General features: G+C 48.2%; 1 protein-coding gene across 1 annotated transcript; it reads left to right on the top strand.

Moving 5' to 3' along the window:
* The first annotated feature begins 93 nt into the window (after positions 1-93).
* LOC144375824 (cell surface A33 antigen-like) lies at positions 94-1,119 on the top strand. The gene is made up of 2 exons (XM_078041283.1): positions 94-268; positions 638-1,119. The coding sequence occupies exons 1-2, from the start codon at positions 138-140 to the stop codon at positions 768-770; spliced, it is 264 nt and encodes an 87-aa protein (XP_077897409.1). The 5' UTR covers positions 94-137; the 3' UTR covers positions 771-1,119.
* Positions 1,120-16,558: the final 15,439 nt, after the last annotated feature.

The raw sequence follows: 16,558 nt of genomic DNA, 5'->3' as shown, positions 1-16,558 counted from the left end.
GAGCAGCCTTCAAGCTGTGAAGCAACCTCCGAGCCCCGATCTTGTGCTTCCCTGGAGCCCTCAGGCCACACCAGGCCACGTTCACCAGCAGCACTTCATGTCCCACCCACGAGCTACTCTGACCTGTTGCAGCCTCCATGAACGTGGCCCTGTATGCGGGCATTGCTGGGGGCGTGGTGGCAGCCCTCATCATCATCGGCATCATCATTTACTGCTGCTGCTTCCAGGAAAAGGATGACAAGGAGGTGGACAAAGAGGACACGAGGCCGTGAGTGTTGGGCACAGCCGTGGGGGGCCTGGGCAGCCCACTCCTCACAGACTCATCCACCCCCTCCGGAGAACGTACTATGTTGGCACCCCTATTTTGTAGCAGCTCACCCAACAGTCCCAGGGCTGGCTTCTGTGGTCTGTGCTTGGCCAGGGCCAGGCCTGGGCGGGTCCCTGTGCTGCTCCCTAATGCCTGCAGGTCAGGTCTGTGGCATCTTCCTGCCCACTCCCTGCCTGACCCTCCCATGCAGGTCCCTTTGCAGTGGCAGTGGGGTGGCGGGTGTGAAGGCTGCTCTTCCCATAGTCTGCAGGAACCCAGCTTCCTGGGGCCCAGGTGAGGGACCTTCCCCTCTGTCATCACGGCCTGCAGGAACCGGGCGGCTTACCAGGAGCCATCAGAGCAACTGAGAGAGCTTTCCAGAGGGAGGGAAGAGGAAGACGACTACAGGCACGAAGACCAGAGGAGCTCAGGGCGCGAATCCCCTAACCATGCTGGACAGTGATGGGCCGCTGCAGCTGGGGGCAGGGAGGGTCGGGGCGCAGCCTCCTGCTTCCTGGCCTCCTTCTCCCAGGCCCAGCTCTGTCCTCCAGCCCAGGCAGTGGTGGGTGCACTTCTTCCCCATGCTTGCTTCTGGGGGCCTGGCTGGTCTGGCTGAAGGAATCCCACCTGTGACCAACCCGCCAACCCACTCCCCTGAAAAATGACCCCTGCCCACTGCCACACCTAGTTCAGGGTCTGCCCCCAGACCTGGACCAGGCCACAGCCTCCAGCAGCTGAAGCTGGCGGGAGCTCCCGCAGGCGTGCACTGCATGTGGGCAGCCCTGCTCAGAACTGCCCAAGGACGCCATGCCAGCCCTTCAAGGGAGCCCAGAACCCAGAGGAGCACCCCACAGAGGGTTGCGCTTAGTGCATTTTTGCTGAAAGAGTGAAAGAATAAATGAGTATGTGGAGGACTCCATTGTTCACCTCACTCCCGGGCACATGTCAGCTGGCCGTCAGCCTCCAGCTGCCCCAGCCTCAGCTGGCCTGGAGTAGGAACCCCCGGGGGCCCAACCCTCACAGCTCCTGCTTCCCTGGAGTTCCCGCAGCCTGACTGGGAGCCTGCTTTGGAAGGGCAGGCCTCCTTTGTTGGTCCTCTCTGATAGGACGGTGTGCCCCACTTGTCAGTAAGTTAACTGAATTGATCTAAAATGAACACCCATGAGCTCACGGATGGTACAGGGCCCCCCCTCCCCCCCCTCCCCCCCCTCCCCGTGTCTCCTCCCTTGGTGGCTCCCAGAAGGACTGGCGAGCCCACCTCTGCCTACCAGCCCACATGGTGCACCTGGTGGAGGCTTGCAAATGCCTCAGCCTCGACCCCCCAGCCCACTGCCCTGCCTGCTGCCTGGGGCCACCCCATGGCTGTTCTCATCCAAGTGCAGTTTACTGTTAAGCAAATATCGATGTCTTGTCTGGATGACCCAAGTGAGGAAGAGAACCAGGAAATCGGACCCATCACATCAGCACGACAGCAGGTGATTTGTAGGCACCTACTGTATGCCTGTCCTCTTGGTCCCCAGGACACCCTTAGGTAGGAGTGAGGCTCTAGTGGAGAAAGCGACCCAGCAACACCTTTACCTGAGGGAGGGACGAGGCCACAGGACATGGTGGGGCAGATAGCAGCTCGAGGCAGTCTGGGTTCTTCAAAGAGGAGGTGACCTGCAGGCTGCACCTTGATGCTGTGGAGGTGAACTTATCTCAGTCTAGAAACTCAGTGGAATTTGGTTGTTGTAGGTTCTCACTGTCAAAATCACCCACAATATGGTCTCCTTAGGCTGACTGGCACCCGTTCCCACTTCATGGTTTTCATGGACAGTTCAGAGACTCAGGGTGCTGCAGAAGAGTCAAAAGCCACCCAACTGGCCCTTGTTTGGCACTCGAGTCAGTTTTCACACAATCCTCCCTTGAGGTTTCAAATATTAAGGCATATGACAATGTTGGCTGTGCATGTCACCCAAGGACGGCCCTAGGCTGCTTAGAGATGTCCCCACAGGTCATATGTAGCTTTGGCTTGCTGCTCACATCCGTCCAGCAAACGATTCTTTTTGTCCACCTGACCCAGGTCCATCTCACCTGGGGCCACCGTGCCCTCAGTGGCTGACTGGTCATGGAATCAGAATAGGACAGGTTGGTTACCTTCAAGGAAACCTGTCCTCTGTGCTAGTGTATCCAGACATCTTATCACGTGCAGAAATTCTGGAATATTCTCTGGTCTTAGCCCCATCTCTGGATATTCTGACTTGTTTCGATTTGAGTGAGGCTAGGGATGGAGCCCAGGCCTTGTGCATGCCAGGCAAGCACACACCCTGGATATTCTAGGTGGGGCCCTGGCACCTGCAGAAGTGGTTCTGTTGGGAAGTGTGGTCCTGTGGAAGGTGCCTCCTTGGCACCCTTGGCTGCTAAGTTTGAGTAGAGAGTTCTCCTGTTCTCAGGTGTGTTACCAGAAAGACCTGGCCCTGGTTTCTGTTCAGTTCTTCTGCACCTCCTCAGTCAACCACGGCAACCCTGCTTCTCTCTTCTTTCCCATTCCTACGCCAAAATTCCCCCAGCTCCAGGGAAGTCAGGAGGTCTGGAAATTGCTCTTTTTTCTTAAGGGGGTCCTAAAATCTCTGCTGTGGTCTAGGATGTATTGATTTAAAGCTTATCTCCATGAGCGCAAGCTCGTATCCCTGGTTCTGTGGTGTTGGGTGAATTCTGTCTTAATGAACTAAACTGCCACACAACATGGACTGAATGTGTGTGAGGCCCAATCAACAGCAATTTCTCTTTCGCCACCCAGCAGGTTTTGAGCCAGACCCAGGTTCCCAGTCTTCTGCCTTTCTCCTTGGTGGTCTTGCATGCCCCAGGGCTGGGCACCTTCTGCAAGCAGCTAACAGAGCAGGTGTGCCAGGCAAGAGGCATAGCAGCTTCCTTAAACTGCCCCAGAGGTGACCATGTCCATTCTGCTCAGGCAAGCACTAGTCATAGTGCTGCAGGGCAAGCAGGGAAATGCAGGCTCCTCGCCTTGTTAGACTGTTCAGGAGGAAAAGCCATTGGCTGCCGGTTCTGCCACAGCCACATCATTCTAGCTCCTCCTCCTCCCATATCAGAGAGGAGGACCAGGGCTCCAAGAAGGACCTCATCAGGTAACTTTGCCAGCAGGTGGTGGAGTGGGTAGGAGGCTCTACTGCCCAAACCCCAGCTCCCTGCACTGCCCACTCCTCCCCCTAGCCCTGGGCCTGTGGGAGGATTGGGGAGGGAGTGTGAGAGTGGAGGCCCAGTCAGGGCTTTTGGTCTGAATCCAAACATGGCACTGTGAGCCATTACAATAGACATTCCAGGATGACACCACGTGCATTTCTGAAAAACTTTGCATTCTTCAAAATCACACTCTAAAAATAATAGAAATTATTATATAATTAGGCTTAGAGGCAGCTACATCAAAGCAGGGAAGTAATGGGACTGAAGAAATGAAGGGGTCGTCCCCAGATCACGATAAGACTCTGGCGATCCTTGTGGAAACACAGTGGTGCTGATGGACACCATGTGCACCAGGCTCGCAGTCCGTCGACCTCAGCGCTGGCCCCATTACTGAAGACCAGCTCATCCGCAGTGAAAATGACCCAGACAGCTCCTCTGACTTCAAGTGAGGGATCTTCTAGAATGCTGGCTTTCTTCACAAGACTCTTAACCATGTACCTATCTTTGACCTTGAGCTTTCTTGCTAGTGTGTGGATAGATCCTGCCTTTGCCAGGTGGGAAAGGCTGGGTACATTGCAAGGAGGAGTGTACCAGGGGTCCATCTGTTTAAAAGGTGGTCCTAAGTGTAGTCTTTTTCATCCATAACTTCTTTTGTAATACAGAGGAAAGGCCTTTGTTTTGGTCAGCTCAAGCCAGGCCAAGCTGCATGACCACACGTACTCTCAGTGGCTCATGGTAGCACGGTCACTTCTTGTTCAGGTAACACAGTGGATTGGCTCAGCTCTGTTCTGGGTCTTCCTCATTCTGTGGCACAAGCTGAAGATCACCCTAACTCCTGTACAGTGCTGGTCTCAGGCCGAGGGGAAAGGAAGATGGCAGGACCACAAGGTGACACTTGAAGCCTCAGCTGAGCAGGAGCCCCTATGGCCCGTGCTCCTATTCAGGGCCCAGATGGAGCCAGGTGTCAGGACAGGACTCACCTCCTCCCACAGGGGGAGGCAGGGAGAGATGGAAGGTCACCCCCTCCTGTGTCTTCATGGTTTCTTCTCCGCATGGCTGACTGACTGACCGGCGGACCCTAAGGCAAAGCGAATAGACTGCTGATCCTCTTCACTTGAAGCCACCTTTCTCAGGAAAGGAAGGCTTTGGTGTAGAGCCTTTAGCGACTTTCTTAAGGCCTTCATCTGTGGCTCAGCCTGTGCCTTTTATTGTAGAAAGGGTGTTCTGAAAACACTCCTGAGCTCCCCCAGGCCTAGGGAGCCAGGGGAGAGCAGGGGTGCAGCCTGGAGGGCTGGAGGCCAGCAGGAGAGGGAGCTACTGCTAAGGCTGCAGCACCCACCTCTGGAGTGGGCAAAGCCCTGCAGCCAATCCTCCTCCCACTCCCCATTAGCCCCACCTACCCTGGCTGGAGCCAAGAAGAAGCCAGAGGACAGCGAGCTGGGCCACACCCTCTGTGGGGTCACCAGGCTGCAAAGCAGGGAAGAAAAGAAAGAGCAGAGGAGGGAGAGAGAACCCCCAGACATCTGCCCTCACCAGCAGCCCTGTGCCCTCCATCCCCACCACCCCACCTTGTGCGCCTTTGGGAGGGAGAGGAGGGCTCGCCCCCCTTCAAAACGCCCTAAAGTGCATTCACTATAAAAGTCACTGATGCAGTTTAAGTTCCAAAAAGGAAACTCACAGCCTATTCTGAGCACCTAAAGAACAAGCAGTGTCTCCAGATCACTGGGGTCTGGGGAGCTGCTGGACACATGCAGGGTGGTGGGGATTGTGTGGGGTCCTTCCCCTACACTTTCCCTGTACATTATTTTTCTTGAAACAACCTTAATCTTACAAAAAATGTTTAAATACACTACAAAGATACCTACTTGAGCGCAGGTTGCAGTCACAGGGCTCCACTGCATCTCCCTGCACAAGTGCGGCACAGCCACCAAAACCCAGGACCCTCCTGGGCCCCTGCAGACAGCCCACTGGTCCCTCCAGCCTTTCAGCAATGTCTGTGAGAGCAAAAGGGTCTAGTTTAGAAATACTCTGTGCATTTGGTTATAGCACGTATTTAATATTCTTCAGTCTGTGACAATTCCTGTGTCTTTCCTTGATTTTCTGTGACTTTGACACTCTGATGAGTACAAGGCAGTTATTTTGTAAAATGACTCTCGATTCGAGATGACTGATGTTTTCTCCTGATGAAGCTCTTGCCTCTGACAAGACAATCACAGATGCGAAGCTGTTCTTGTCACACCCGCCACGAGGCACAGGGTTTGCTGGATTTCCATTTTCCTGTACTGGAGATACTAGCTTTGATCACTGGATCAAGGTGGTATAGCAAGTCTTCTCCATGCTAAAGCTACTCGCTTCCCACTGCAATGGGAGGATCTTAGAGACTATGTGAAGATTTCAGTTCTCTTCAAACCTGTAATTTATTCATGGGTCTCCGAAGGCTTTATAGATTCTTGCACTTCAGTGTTACGCACCAGGTTAGAACCCATTGCTATAGTTATTTTGATACTCAGTTGTCCCAGACCTGCAGTGGGACCTGCCCTTCCAGCTGGCTTCTTGGACCTTTGCCGGGTCCCCATCATTCCTCGTACACTCCCTCACTTTCTGCTGTCCCTCTTCTAGGCTGGTTGTGTTCTGTTTTGTCCCATCCTGACACAGCCATCTCTCCAGGACCACTGGGCTTGTTTAGTGGAGAGGCCAAGGCCTGTGCGTGAGTGTGAATGAGGAGTGCTCACAGCTGTGAGGGAGCTCTGTGCTCAGGCCCCCTGGTGGTGGAAAGATCTAGCAAACCAGACGCTCGACTTCTTCCTCTCGATATTTACTTCTCCATCCATCACTCTGTAGTAAAGAGGATCCTTCACACCAGTGCCTGCAATTCCAATCCACCACGCACCTGGGTCCATCTGCCTTGACTCAGCTAGTGACCAGCTGGGTCCCGTATCCTCTGGTTATTGGCTTATTCTGTCAGTCTCCCCCATGGCCGATGGCCACATTTCCTGCTCTCACTGGCGCTCTGCACTCGGAGGACCTGCTGTAGGTGTTCTCCTACTTCTCTTCTAGGAGCCAGGTGGCTTCTGCTTCCCGTGTATATGGCTGACTTTCCTTGGACTGAGGTTCAGATGAAGTGCGAGGGATTCAGCTTAGGGGTTAGTGCTATTTTTAACTCCGTGTAGGTCCAACTGTTCCAGCACCATTTGTAGAAAAGCCTTTTCTCCCCCCTTGACTTGCCTTGGTACCTTTACAAAAACAAAACAAAACACCGTCTACATGGCTCTAATTCTGGACTCCATGCTTCTCCATCGAGCTATTTATCTAGTTGTATGCCAGTACTACACTGCTTTGATCACCTGGGGTCTACAATAAGTCAGCTGGAGTCCTCTTCATTCTTCTTCAAGGTTGTTTTGACAATTCTAAATCCCTTTGAAAGTTAACTTTATGCTTACAAAATAAATGCTTGTAATTTTGATTAGTATTACATTTAATTACAGATCAAGTTGGAGAAATTGGTATCTTATCATCTGAGTCTTCCAATTTGTGAGAATAGTGTATTTCTCTGATTACTTAGGTCTCTAATGTCTCTCAAAAGAATTTTGTAGTTTTCAGTAAGGGAATGTGCAGTTATTTTGTTGAATTTAAAATTTGTTAAATTTTTGTTAATACTATAATAATGGAATTAGCTTTTAGACTTTCATCTGTTTTGCTTATTTTGAAGTTCTATTATTAACCACACACATTTAAAGTGATTGTCTTCCTACTGAATCAACCTTTTTGTCAGTAGGAAGATATGGTCTTTTTTATCAGTGGCAATGCTCTGTCTCAGAGTTATATTGACTGATATTAATATAAAACTTTGATATTTTCTTCATGATAGCTTTTTTTCTTTTCTTTTCTTTTTATTTTTTGTTGTATCTGTGATTGAACTCAGGGGCACTCAACTGCTGAGCCACATCCGCAGCCCTATTTTATATTTTATTTAGAGAAAGCATCTCACTGAGTTGCTTAGCAGCTTGCTTTTTTGCTGAGGCTGGCTTTGAACTTGTGATCCTCCTGCCTCAGCCTCCCAAGCTGCTGGGATTACAGGCGTGCACCACTGAGCCTGGCCATGATGTCTTTTTAAATTATTTTAGATTTGACCTGTGTCATTCTATTTACAATGAATCTTCCTTTTAAAATCCACTCTGATGGTCTCTTCCTTTGAATGGAGGGTTTGTTTCCATGTACAATTGTTCATATACTATATATACTACATATTATGTAATATGCTACATATGCCATAAATCATATATACTATATAGCACACAGACATATATTCAACATATCAACACAGTTTATGTCACATATTGTATGGCCCTCAGGTTGTCCCTCTGAAGTGGTGACCCCCTGGAGCACTGACCTACCAACTTCCCTCCACACAGTTCTGCTGGTTAAAGGCTAATTCCTCCTGTGAGGAGCTGCCCCTAAGTCTGTAAGTGAACAACAGAGGCTGACAACTTGGAATCTGCTCTGCAACAGTAGCCAGGTCTTGGCCAATCAGAACGACCGGCACTGGCCCATCCATCACAGGTGTCTGCACATTGAAATAAGGCAAAGGGAAATGGAAGGAGACCCTCAGGGTTATACAAAATTACATACAAGAGGAAGTGAGGGGAAAGGGAAAAATAATACAAGGGGGAGGAATGAATTACAGAAGAGGGGGTGGAGAGAGAAGAGGGGAGGGGAGGGGAGGGGAGGGGGGATAGTAGAGGATAGGAAAGGCAGCAGAATACAACAGACATGAGTATGTCAATATGTAAATCAATGGAAGTGTAACTGATGTGATTCTGCAAGCTGTATAGGGGTAAAATGGGAGTTCATAACCCACTTGAATCAAAATGTGAAATATGATATATCAAGAACTATGTAATGTTTTGAACAACCAACAATAAAAAATAAATAAAAAAAAAAGAAAGAAAGAAGGCAAAGGCATCTGTCTTCCTGTTTCTGTTTTCTGTATGTGTCTTCCTTTTCTCTGGCTATAAATACAGCCTGCACATGTGGTGGGGTGGTACATTATGAATTACTGCCAGATTCTAGAATTGCCAGGAAAAGCCAATGAAGATCTGAAAAACTGGATTCCTTATCACTGTCTTTTAACAGGGTTGCTTTTGGGCTGGCACTTCCCCAGACTTCCTGGTGCCCCGGTGGGTGGGTGGCAGCCTCCTGAGGCAAAAGAGAAGAGACTGAAACATGTGCTCGCACAGGTGCCCAGAGCGAGGTGCTGACCTGTGCATCCCTTCACTGAAGTCAGGTGGCCAGAGGAGGCGGCTCAGGGACCAGACATATTGGCTCCACCCCTGGTTCCCCAGGCCAAGCTTCCAAGGTGGCCCCACCCCATGAGCCCCAGTCCTCAAGGGCCCCCTATGGCTCCTGGTCACGGTCTCCAGGTGTGGCAGGCAGAGTCAGACGCGTTGGTTTTCACTGGCAAGGTCTCAATGCCTGCGGCCAGTTTCAAGTTTCAGAGGTGTGGGCTGCAGCAGCCCCTCCTTTCTCCATAATGGCTGAATGGCGCGACTTGGCCAGGGCCAAACCAAGAGCAGAGGGCCCCGCTGTGTGTTCCCAGCCCTAGTCCTCCAGGTCAACCAGAGGCAGGGCTGAAGATGCCCCTTTCAGCTCTCCTCGGTGAGTGCTTCCATTCCCCAGGGTCTGGCAGGCCACCTGAGGTTCACCTGGGCTGCATTCCTGGTTGGAGCCATCCTCCCAGGTTCTTCCTTCTCACAGGGGCGCCCAGGCTGACTCCATGCAGAACCAGGCGGGGTGGCCCCTACACAGGCCATGTTTCCAGGAGGAACCCCCTCCTCAGAATGAATGCCATGGGGCCTCCCTCCCCTGCTGGCTTGCTGTGTCTGACCTGAAGCCCAACAAAGAGCATGTGCACCCCAGAAGCCTCAACAGACTTTGGATTCACTGCTGAACAGTAAATTCCAAAATACCTATTGAAAGAAACAATACAGGGAATTGTACAAAGTCTGTGGTACAGTTACTTCACTCTGTCCCAGGCCACCCCTCAGAGCTGTCCTTGGTTCAGGCCACCTTGGCACTGGAATTACTGTATTCCACAGGATGCTGTTGTTAAAGACAGTACTAAGTCACTTCTGTGTTTATTGTTAGGACACTGCTCACCACGTTTGTTGAATACACCCGAGAATTTTCTCTCAAGTCCTCTTACTAGTAAGGTTATGGCTACTCATGAACAACAAATTTGTTATATACATACTGCTTCAGCTTAAGGACACCATGAACTCTACATAATTTGTGTTCTTCTCTTTAGAGTGATTCCGAGGAAGCTCCAGGTCAAACGTGGCCACACCCAGCCCCTGTGCAGGATATTCCTAAGTAGAGCTGGTGACAAGTGGTCTATTTTCCAACTTCCTTCCCCTCACTTTTATCTTCACATTGATTTTGCCTTTATTTGGTTTTCATCATTTGTGCATTTGTGGAATCCGCCTTAAGCCTTTAAAAAAATGGGAGTGAATGACCTTGAATAAGGAGAACGGAAACAGGAAACAGGCGGGCAGTCCCTGGAGCATGGAGGGCTGTAGCTGTGGCAGGCTTGGGACCCCAGGCAGCAAGGGGAGGCGATGCCCTCTGAGGGTGGCCAGGAAGTGGCCGGGCCTTCTGAGGACACCTTGAGTGTCCTCGCGGAGGAGGAGGGGCTGCCTCCGCAGCTGGAGGAGGGTCCACAGGGCACCAGAAGATGTCCTTTCCTTTCTAGTACTTGAAGCAAATCCACAAGTTTCCACTTTGCCCTTTTTTGTCACAGAACTGGCTGGAGGAATTCTAAAGTGGGAAGACTTAATTGGGCATTGCTTATTCAGCACGAGAATCTTCCACAACCTTTTTTCCTGAATCAGTGTCAGGTTCCCATGATCAAAGCTTTTCTGCTTGCACATGAAATTCACTCCTCGTGTTCCCAGATGCCTGGACAGACTCTCACTCTGAGCCTTGCCTACGTGGGGACCTCCAGGGTTGGGCAGTGCCTCACAGTGCGAGGGCCCTGAGTGACAGCAGCACCCACCTGCATGCATCTCCAGAGCAGCAGAGGCGGAAGTGGGTGCCTGCAGGATGGCACCTGGACACACACTGAGGCTGTTCCATTCCCTCCCCCGCCAGCAATCAGAACCCAAGGAGTTTTCTAATTTCTTTGTGCTGCCCGAATGGGCATGGGCCTCACTGTGCCAGCGGCAATTATCCCTGGTTGCTGTGAGAAGAGGAGGTGGCAGCTGTCTGGAGGCAGGAGCTTTGCAAGGTGGGTTTTAAGTCTCTTCTCAGCAGGTATCCAGGAAGAGGCTTCAGATACTCTACCAGCTTTCCAGAAAATCAGACTCAGCAAATCCCAATTAGCTGGTTTTCCTGCCTAAATATTTTGCAGTGTGCACAGGCATGCTGGAAGCTGTCAGGGGTGGAAACGGTCTGTTAGAAGTTCACAGAGCCAGCTCAGGAGCATCTCCTGAGAAGCACTGGGCTTTATAAAGCAGAGTCAAAGACACACACCATTTTAATCTTCATGCCACTATCAGCCAGGCATTATTAATCTCGATTTGTAGATGAAGAAACCCGGTCTCAGAACATGATGGCACTTGTCAAACTTGGATCATGAAGCCGATCAATGACAGATAGGACCCAGTCTCAGGCCTAGCTATTTAAGTTCTGAGCTTTATTATTAAACTTTCTATTTTAGACTGAATGTTTATCAGCTTTTTGTCACTGTAACAAAATACCTGAGAAAATTGTCTTATAGGAGGAAAAGTTTATTTTGGCTCCAAGATTCAGTCCATAGTGGCTTTGGTCCCACTGCTATAGACCTGTGGCAGCACAGGGCATGGAGGAGGAAATCCACTCACCTCAAGGCAGCCAGGAAGGAGAAAGAGGGAGAGGCAGATGGAGGGAAAAAGGGGAAAGGGGCTGGTAAAGAGATAGTCCCCAAGGGCATGCCTCCAGGGACCTACTCCCTTCAACAGGGTTCCATTCAGTTAAAGCCCCACCTCTGAACTGCCCTGAGGACCGCGCCCTCAGCACTCAGACGTGGGGACACCCCAGGTCCCAGCCACAGCAGAGAGATGCAGAGCCCTTAAATAAACACAGGAGTTCAACACATTGCTCACCTCACAGCTCCCTTGGTCCCTGGCTCGCAGCCTTTCCCTCCCATGTGCTCCCCTCAGCCTCGTGCTCCACTTCTGGCTTCCACTGTCCCCTCACAAAATGAAACACACCCTGCTTTCGCTTTGAACCTGTCCCACGACCAGGAGGGCTCTGGGGCTTGGCCAGGGAACAGGCAGAAACGCGGCCACACCACGTATCGCTCAGCCAGGTAATAAGGCCAGGCCACCAAAGGCAGTCAATTGATGTTATTTTTTACTCCCCTAGCTCTACAGGCGGAGCTGTGAGGCAAAAAATCAACTAGCACTAACAGTCACTCATGCAGTAGAAACCAGGTCATTACCTCAGTGAGGCAAAAAATCAACTAGCACTAACAGTCACTCATGCAGTAGAAACCAGGTCATTACCACTGCTTTTGACTCAGTGGAGAAAATGCAAACATGGGGAAATCATAGCAAAGAAGAGTATATTCTTTAGGGCTTATCCTTGAATCAGGAGAATAATGTCCTTTCCTTCTCCACCACTCTTTGAGAGAGAACAGTGCTCAGACACAGTGTGTATGCAAACATTATTAGTTTAATTGATTAGTTAATTATGTGAATTGAAATACCCAAGAAATCCAATATTCCTAACCTTAGATTCAAACCTTAATCAACATCTGAAAACATCTGTGCTTTGTCCATATGCTAATTACACATCAGCTACACTCTAGGGTCCCATGCCACCTTCCAACTGCATTTCACAGGAGCTGAGGTCTCTTGGACAGAGTATTTTTGCTAGAATTTGATACTATTTAGAGAAAGGTAATAATTCAAAATAAAAAGAAAAGCTTCATCAAGGATATGAATAGGCCATTGCAGAAAATAAGTGAAAGTGACTGTTAGCCCTTTGAAAAGGTGCCCAATATCACTTTTTCTTATCACAAGATGAATGTAAATTGAAACTACACTAAGATACCATTGCTTGCCGGTAAGGTTGGCAAACAACTAAAATGTGGCACGTGCTCTACTGGTGAGGCAACTGTGATGCAGGAGGGCCCTTCGGCACTGCTGTAGGGAGAGGAGAATGGCACAACTCAGACGAAGAGGAACTTGGCCAAACCTAGAAGAAAGATACCATTTGACAAAGCAGTCAACCTGGAACTTAGCCTTTGGGAATTGAGATTCTACAACACTATCCCAAAAATATACTAGCAAGAATAGCACAAGACAAGATGCAGGTACCATTGCAACACTATTGATGATAAAGACTAGCAGCAGCTGGAACTGATGGGTCAATAGTTAAATAGGCAGAGCTTCCACCACATAGCAAAATACACTGTAGAAACACCAAGGAGGGTCTCTCACTACAGTGATCGCTAGGGGACAGTGTTGAGGGAAGCAAAGTGAAGAAAAACATGCATGATATGCTACCTTTTATATAAGAAAGTAAAAATAGCTGTCTATGGACTAAGACTTCGAAAACTATGAGCTCCCAAATAAACCTTTCCTTTAAAATTGTTCTTGTCTGGTCTTTTAGTCACAGCAGTGAGAAATCTGACTAAAACACAGGTCATGAGACCTTCCTGTAGGAAGTGCCCTCCTGGCTACCTGGAGGAAAGAGCATCCTCCCTCCAGGACTATGAGCCAAGAAGAATCCAAACAGGCCTTCCTAAGTCCCTTGTTGATCACTGGTACCTCATATCCTTTTGCCTTCAATCATATTTCTCCATGACTGACCGTTCCTCATCAAGTCCACTATGAAAATCACTTTAATTTAACTGAGTTCCCATTTTGTTATAAAGGCTCTCAAGTCATGTGGAAGTTACAATTTGTATGCTTTTCTGTTTTCTGTTTTGATTTTTGGTTATAAGATCTTAATCATGAACCCAAGATGAGTAGAAAACATTTTCCTCCTCCACATTAGCATTTCTGCTTTTTGATAGAGGGAAAAATAATACATGGCATGATGAGTACAGTTCTGCTATGGACTGAGGTTGAAGAAGCTGCATCTGTGTACCAAAGACCCTACAGATGTGTGACCTTGGCTAAGTGGAACATCAGAGGTGTGGTGTAGATTGGGAGCCAAAGTTATCTTGGGCTACTTTTGTCCCTTTTAACAGTCACTTCTTATCAACCTCTGTATCTGACACCCTTGTGACTTACAGAAAAACACTCTGAATGTATTGCCAAGCTTGAAACACCTCTAGCCTCCACCAACCTCAAAGCTGAGACATCTGAACCCTGTGGAGGAGACTGCGCCATCTCACTGGGGTTGGCCTGCTGGAGGACCTCACCCTTGTATTTAGTAAGTACACTGACTCATGACTTTTTATTCTGTGACTATGAAAGTTCATGTAACCTCTTTCATTTGGAACGTCATCCAAACTAACTTGAATCTGTGTTTCAAGGCCATGGTCACACTGATATTTGGCTCAAAGTAAACTATTTTCTTATTTCCTTTAAAGTTGAGTTATTATTTTACATCAACAATTTTGAAGAAACTGGTCCCATTGGTAGTCTGGGGAAAAAGGAATTGGGTACTCTGGGACAATAGTGTCATGCTTAAGAGTTTCTGTTTACCCTTTTTAACTTACTTCTGAATTTGAACTACAGAAATACCTATCCTACACTTCTATAAATATCTTTTGTCCCTATACTGGGGAGACAAAATATACATACACAGCTTTACTACAAGATGGAAAATGTGACATGCTCTGAGGCAGAGGACAATTGTCCTGGGCTGGGCTGGAGAATCATTAGGCAGGAGTGAGAACTTATGTTTTTATGTGTGTCTATTTCTTTATTTTTTTAAGGTACTGAGACTGAATCCAGAACCTCACCATACCAGCAGGTGCTCTACCACTCAATGTCCTAGTGAAGCCAGACTTTGAGACCAAACTCCATTCTCCTCTTCTCCTGGCACGTGGCATCAGCTCAAAGTGTGGCACCTGGAAGAGCCAGCTTCTTCCTCTGGTATTGAGAGTGTGTTACGGCTCTCAGGGTGGGAGCTCAAGATGGTGGGCCATGCCCACCACTGTTGCCACGGACACCATTGCTCACCGCCAACTTTTCCCTGGGTTCTTGTCTTACAAACCCGACAACAGAATCCAAGGGTGGAAAGAGCAGGATTTATTCAAGTGTGAAAAAGAACAGAAAGTATATCTAAAATGAACAAATAAAATTAGAAAATAGAAACAGAACTCTCACAGGGACAACAGGTGAGCCTGATAGAGGTTGCCGCCTGAATGTGCTAGTCTAGGGGGCTTCTCTACACTTGGGTTAACACCATTGGTCCAAATTCATGCTCATCAGGGCTTGGGAAAGTGCCATGCTACTGGCTAGCCCTACAATCCCATTCAGCTCTGCCTCACTTGTTTTATACCCATTTGTTGGGAAGTGAGAGGTTCGTGAAATTGGGGATGTTGCAGGGTGGGGGTGTATGTAGAGCAGGTGTACACACCAGGCTAGCCTGCCCCTTTGAGGTGACAGGTCTGCACACTCTGGCTCCCAGCTCCTCAGACCCACACTGGGATGGTGGGTTCTGTGGCTCTCCAGGGCCACAGCTCCAGGACAAAGACTTGGCTTCATTGTTTAAATATACTTCAGTGGCACTAGAAGGAGCTTCTCACCTCTGTGTTCAAGTCGTGTTCAGAGCACTGTGGCCTCTGACATTTTGTTTTGGTTGGGGGTAGGTTAAAAACAGGTCCCAGAAAATGATAAAAGTTGAAAAAGGCTGTTGACAGCATTTGGTAGAGTCAGGGTCTGAGGTCATTAGTTAGAGGCCTCTTAAGTGCTGGCCAGCCTCCTCTGTGACCTGTCCAACGTTCAGGTAGCTGTGCTGAAGACCAGGGTGTGCCAGCAGGACCTTGCTACTCCCATGGTGCCCCTGGCCTTTGCATGTTGTTGTGTACAAATGTTTGTCATGTACATGTTTGTCATGTACAAATTTCCTGAAATATTTGTGCACTCAATTATCCTCCCTTAACTATCTGACTTCTACTCTTCTTTCATATCTACTCTGAAAAATCCAGCCTGGGTTAAGTGTTCCTGTTTCCTGTTCCCATGGTGTCTTATACTCTCAGTGTCATATCATTGACCTCACTGCATTATAATTGCCCATTTATTTGTCTGTATCCTTCACTAAGCTGTAAGTTCCATGACAGGGACTCCTTTCTATCTTATATGTGGCTATATTTTTATAGCCAATCATGTCAGTACATTATAGGCTTTTGGTTAAATAAATAAATATTTTAGAGACAAGATTTCTCTCTACAATATATGATAATTCATAAGCATAAATTAAATATTTATTCTTACCAAATACATTTAATATTTTTAGTCACTAAAATGTATAGCTTCAAATTGCCACACACATGAATTTCATTTGGAGACATTTGAGATGTTATAAATTATATCAAGAGTGACACTCTATTCCAGGCACAAATGCACACAGCCAAACGCAAGAAGTGTTATTAGACACAGTACTGCACAGGAAATTGGGACATTTAAATTCAGTTCCCCTTTTCACCACAAACATTGTGTCTTTGGCAAATCTCATCCTTTTCAGGCTTCAACCTCATTTGTAACATAAAGGGATTATACTAAAATGTTCCACTTGGTTCTCAAAGATCTAGCCTTAAAATTCTGAGTATTAACAATATTAGCTTTGAAATCTGGTATGTCTTAGTTCAAAATCTGGTCCTTAAACTTACTGGCAGGATTTCCTAGTCTGTATAATGGGGGTAATTGCTACTCAATAATGTTGTCATTGATGAATTAAATAAGATCAAGTTAGTTCTTGACCTGGATCAGGTACTTAGTAAGTGTTCATTTCTTTTCCCTTTAGGAGATGTGAAATATCATAAATAGGATTTAACTGGGATAAAAGAAGATAGTTTATGTAATAAGTTTTGTTTTCCACCTTGCTAACTGCTAACACTGCAGGTGTTACTAAGGA

The sequence above is a fragment of the Ictidomys tridecemlineatus genome, chromosome 3 (assembly GCF_052094955.1).
Source record: "Ictidomys tridecemlineatus isolate mIctTri1 chromosome 3, mIctTri1.hap1, whole genome shotgun sequence".
NCBI classification, from domain to species: domain Eukaryota; kingdom Metazoa; phylum Chordata; class Mammalia; order Rodentia; family Sciuridae; genus Ictidomys; species Ictidomys tridecemlineatus.
The sequence above is the reverse complement of the archived record's forward strand: the minus strand, read 5'-3'. Positions and strand labels throughout refer to the sequence as shown.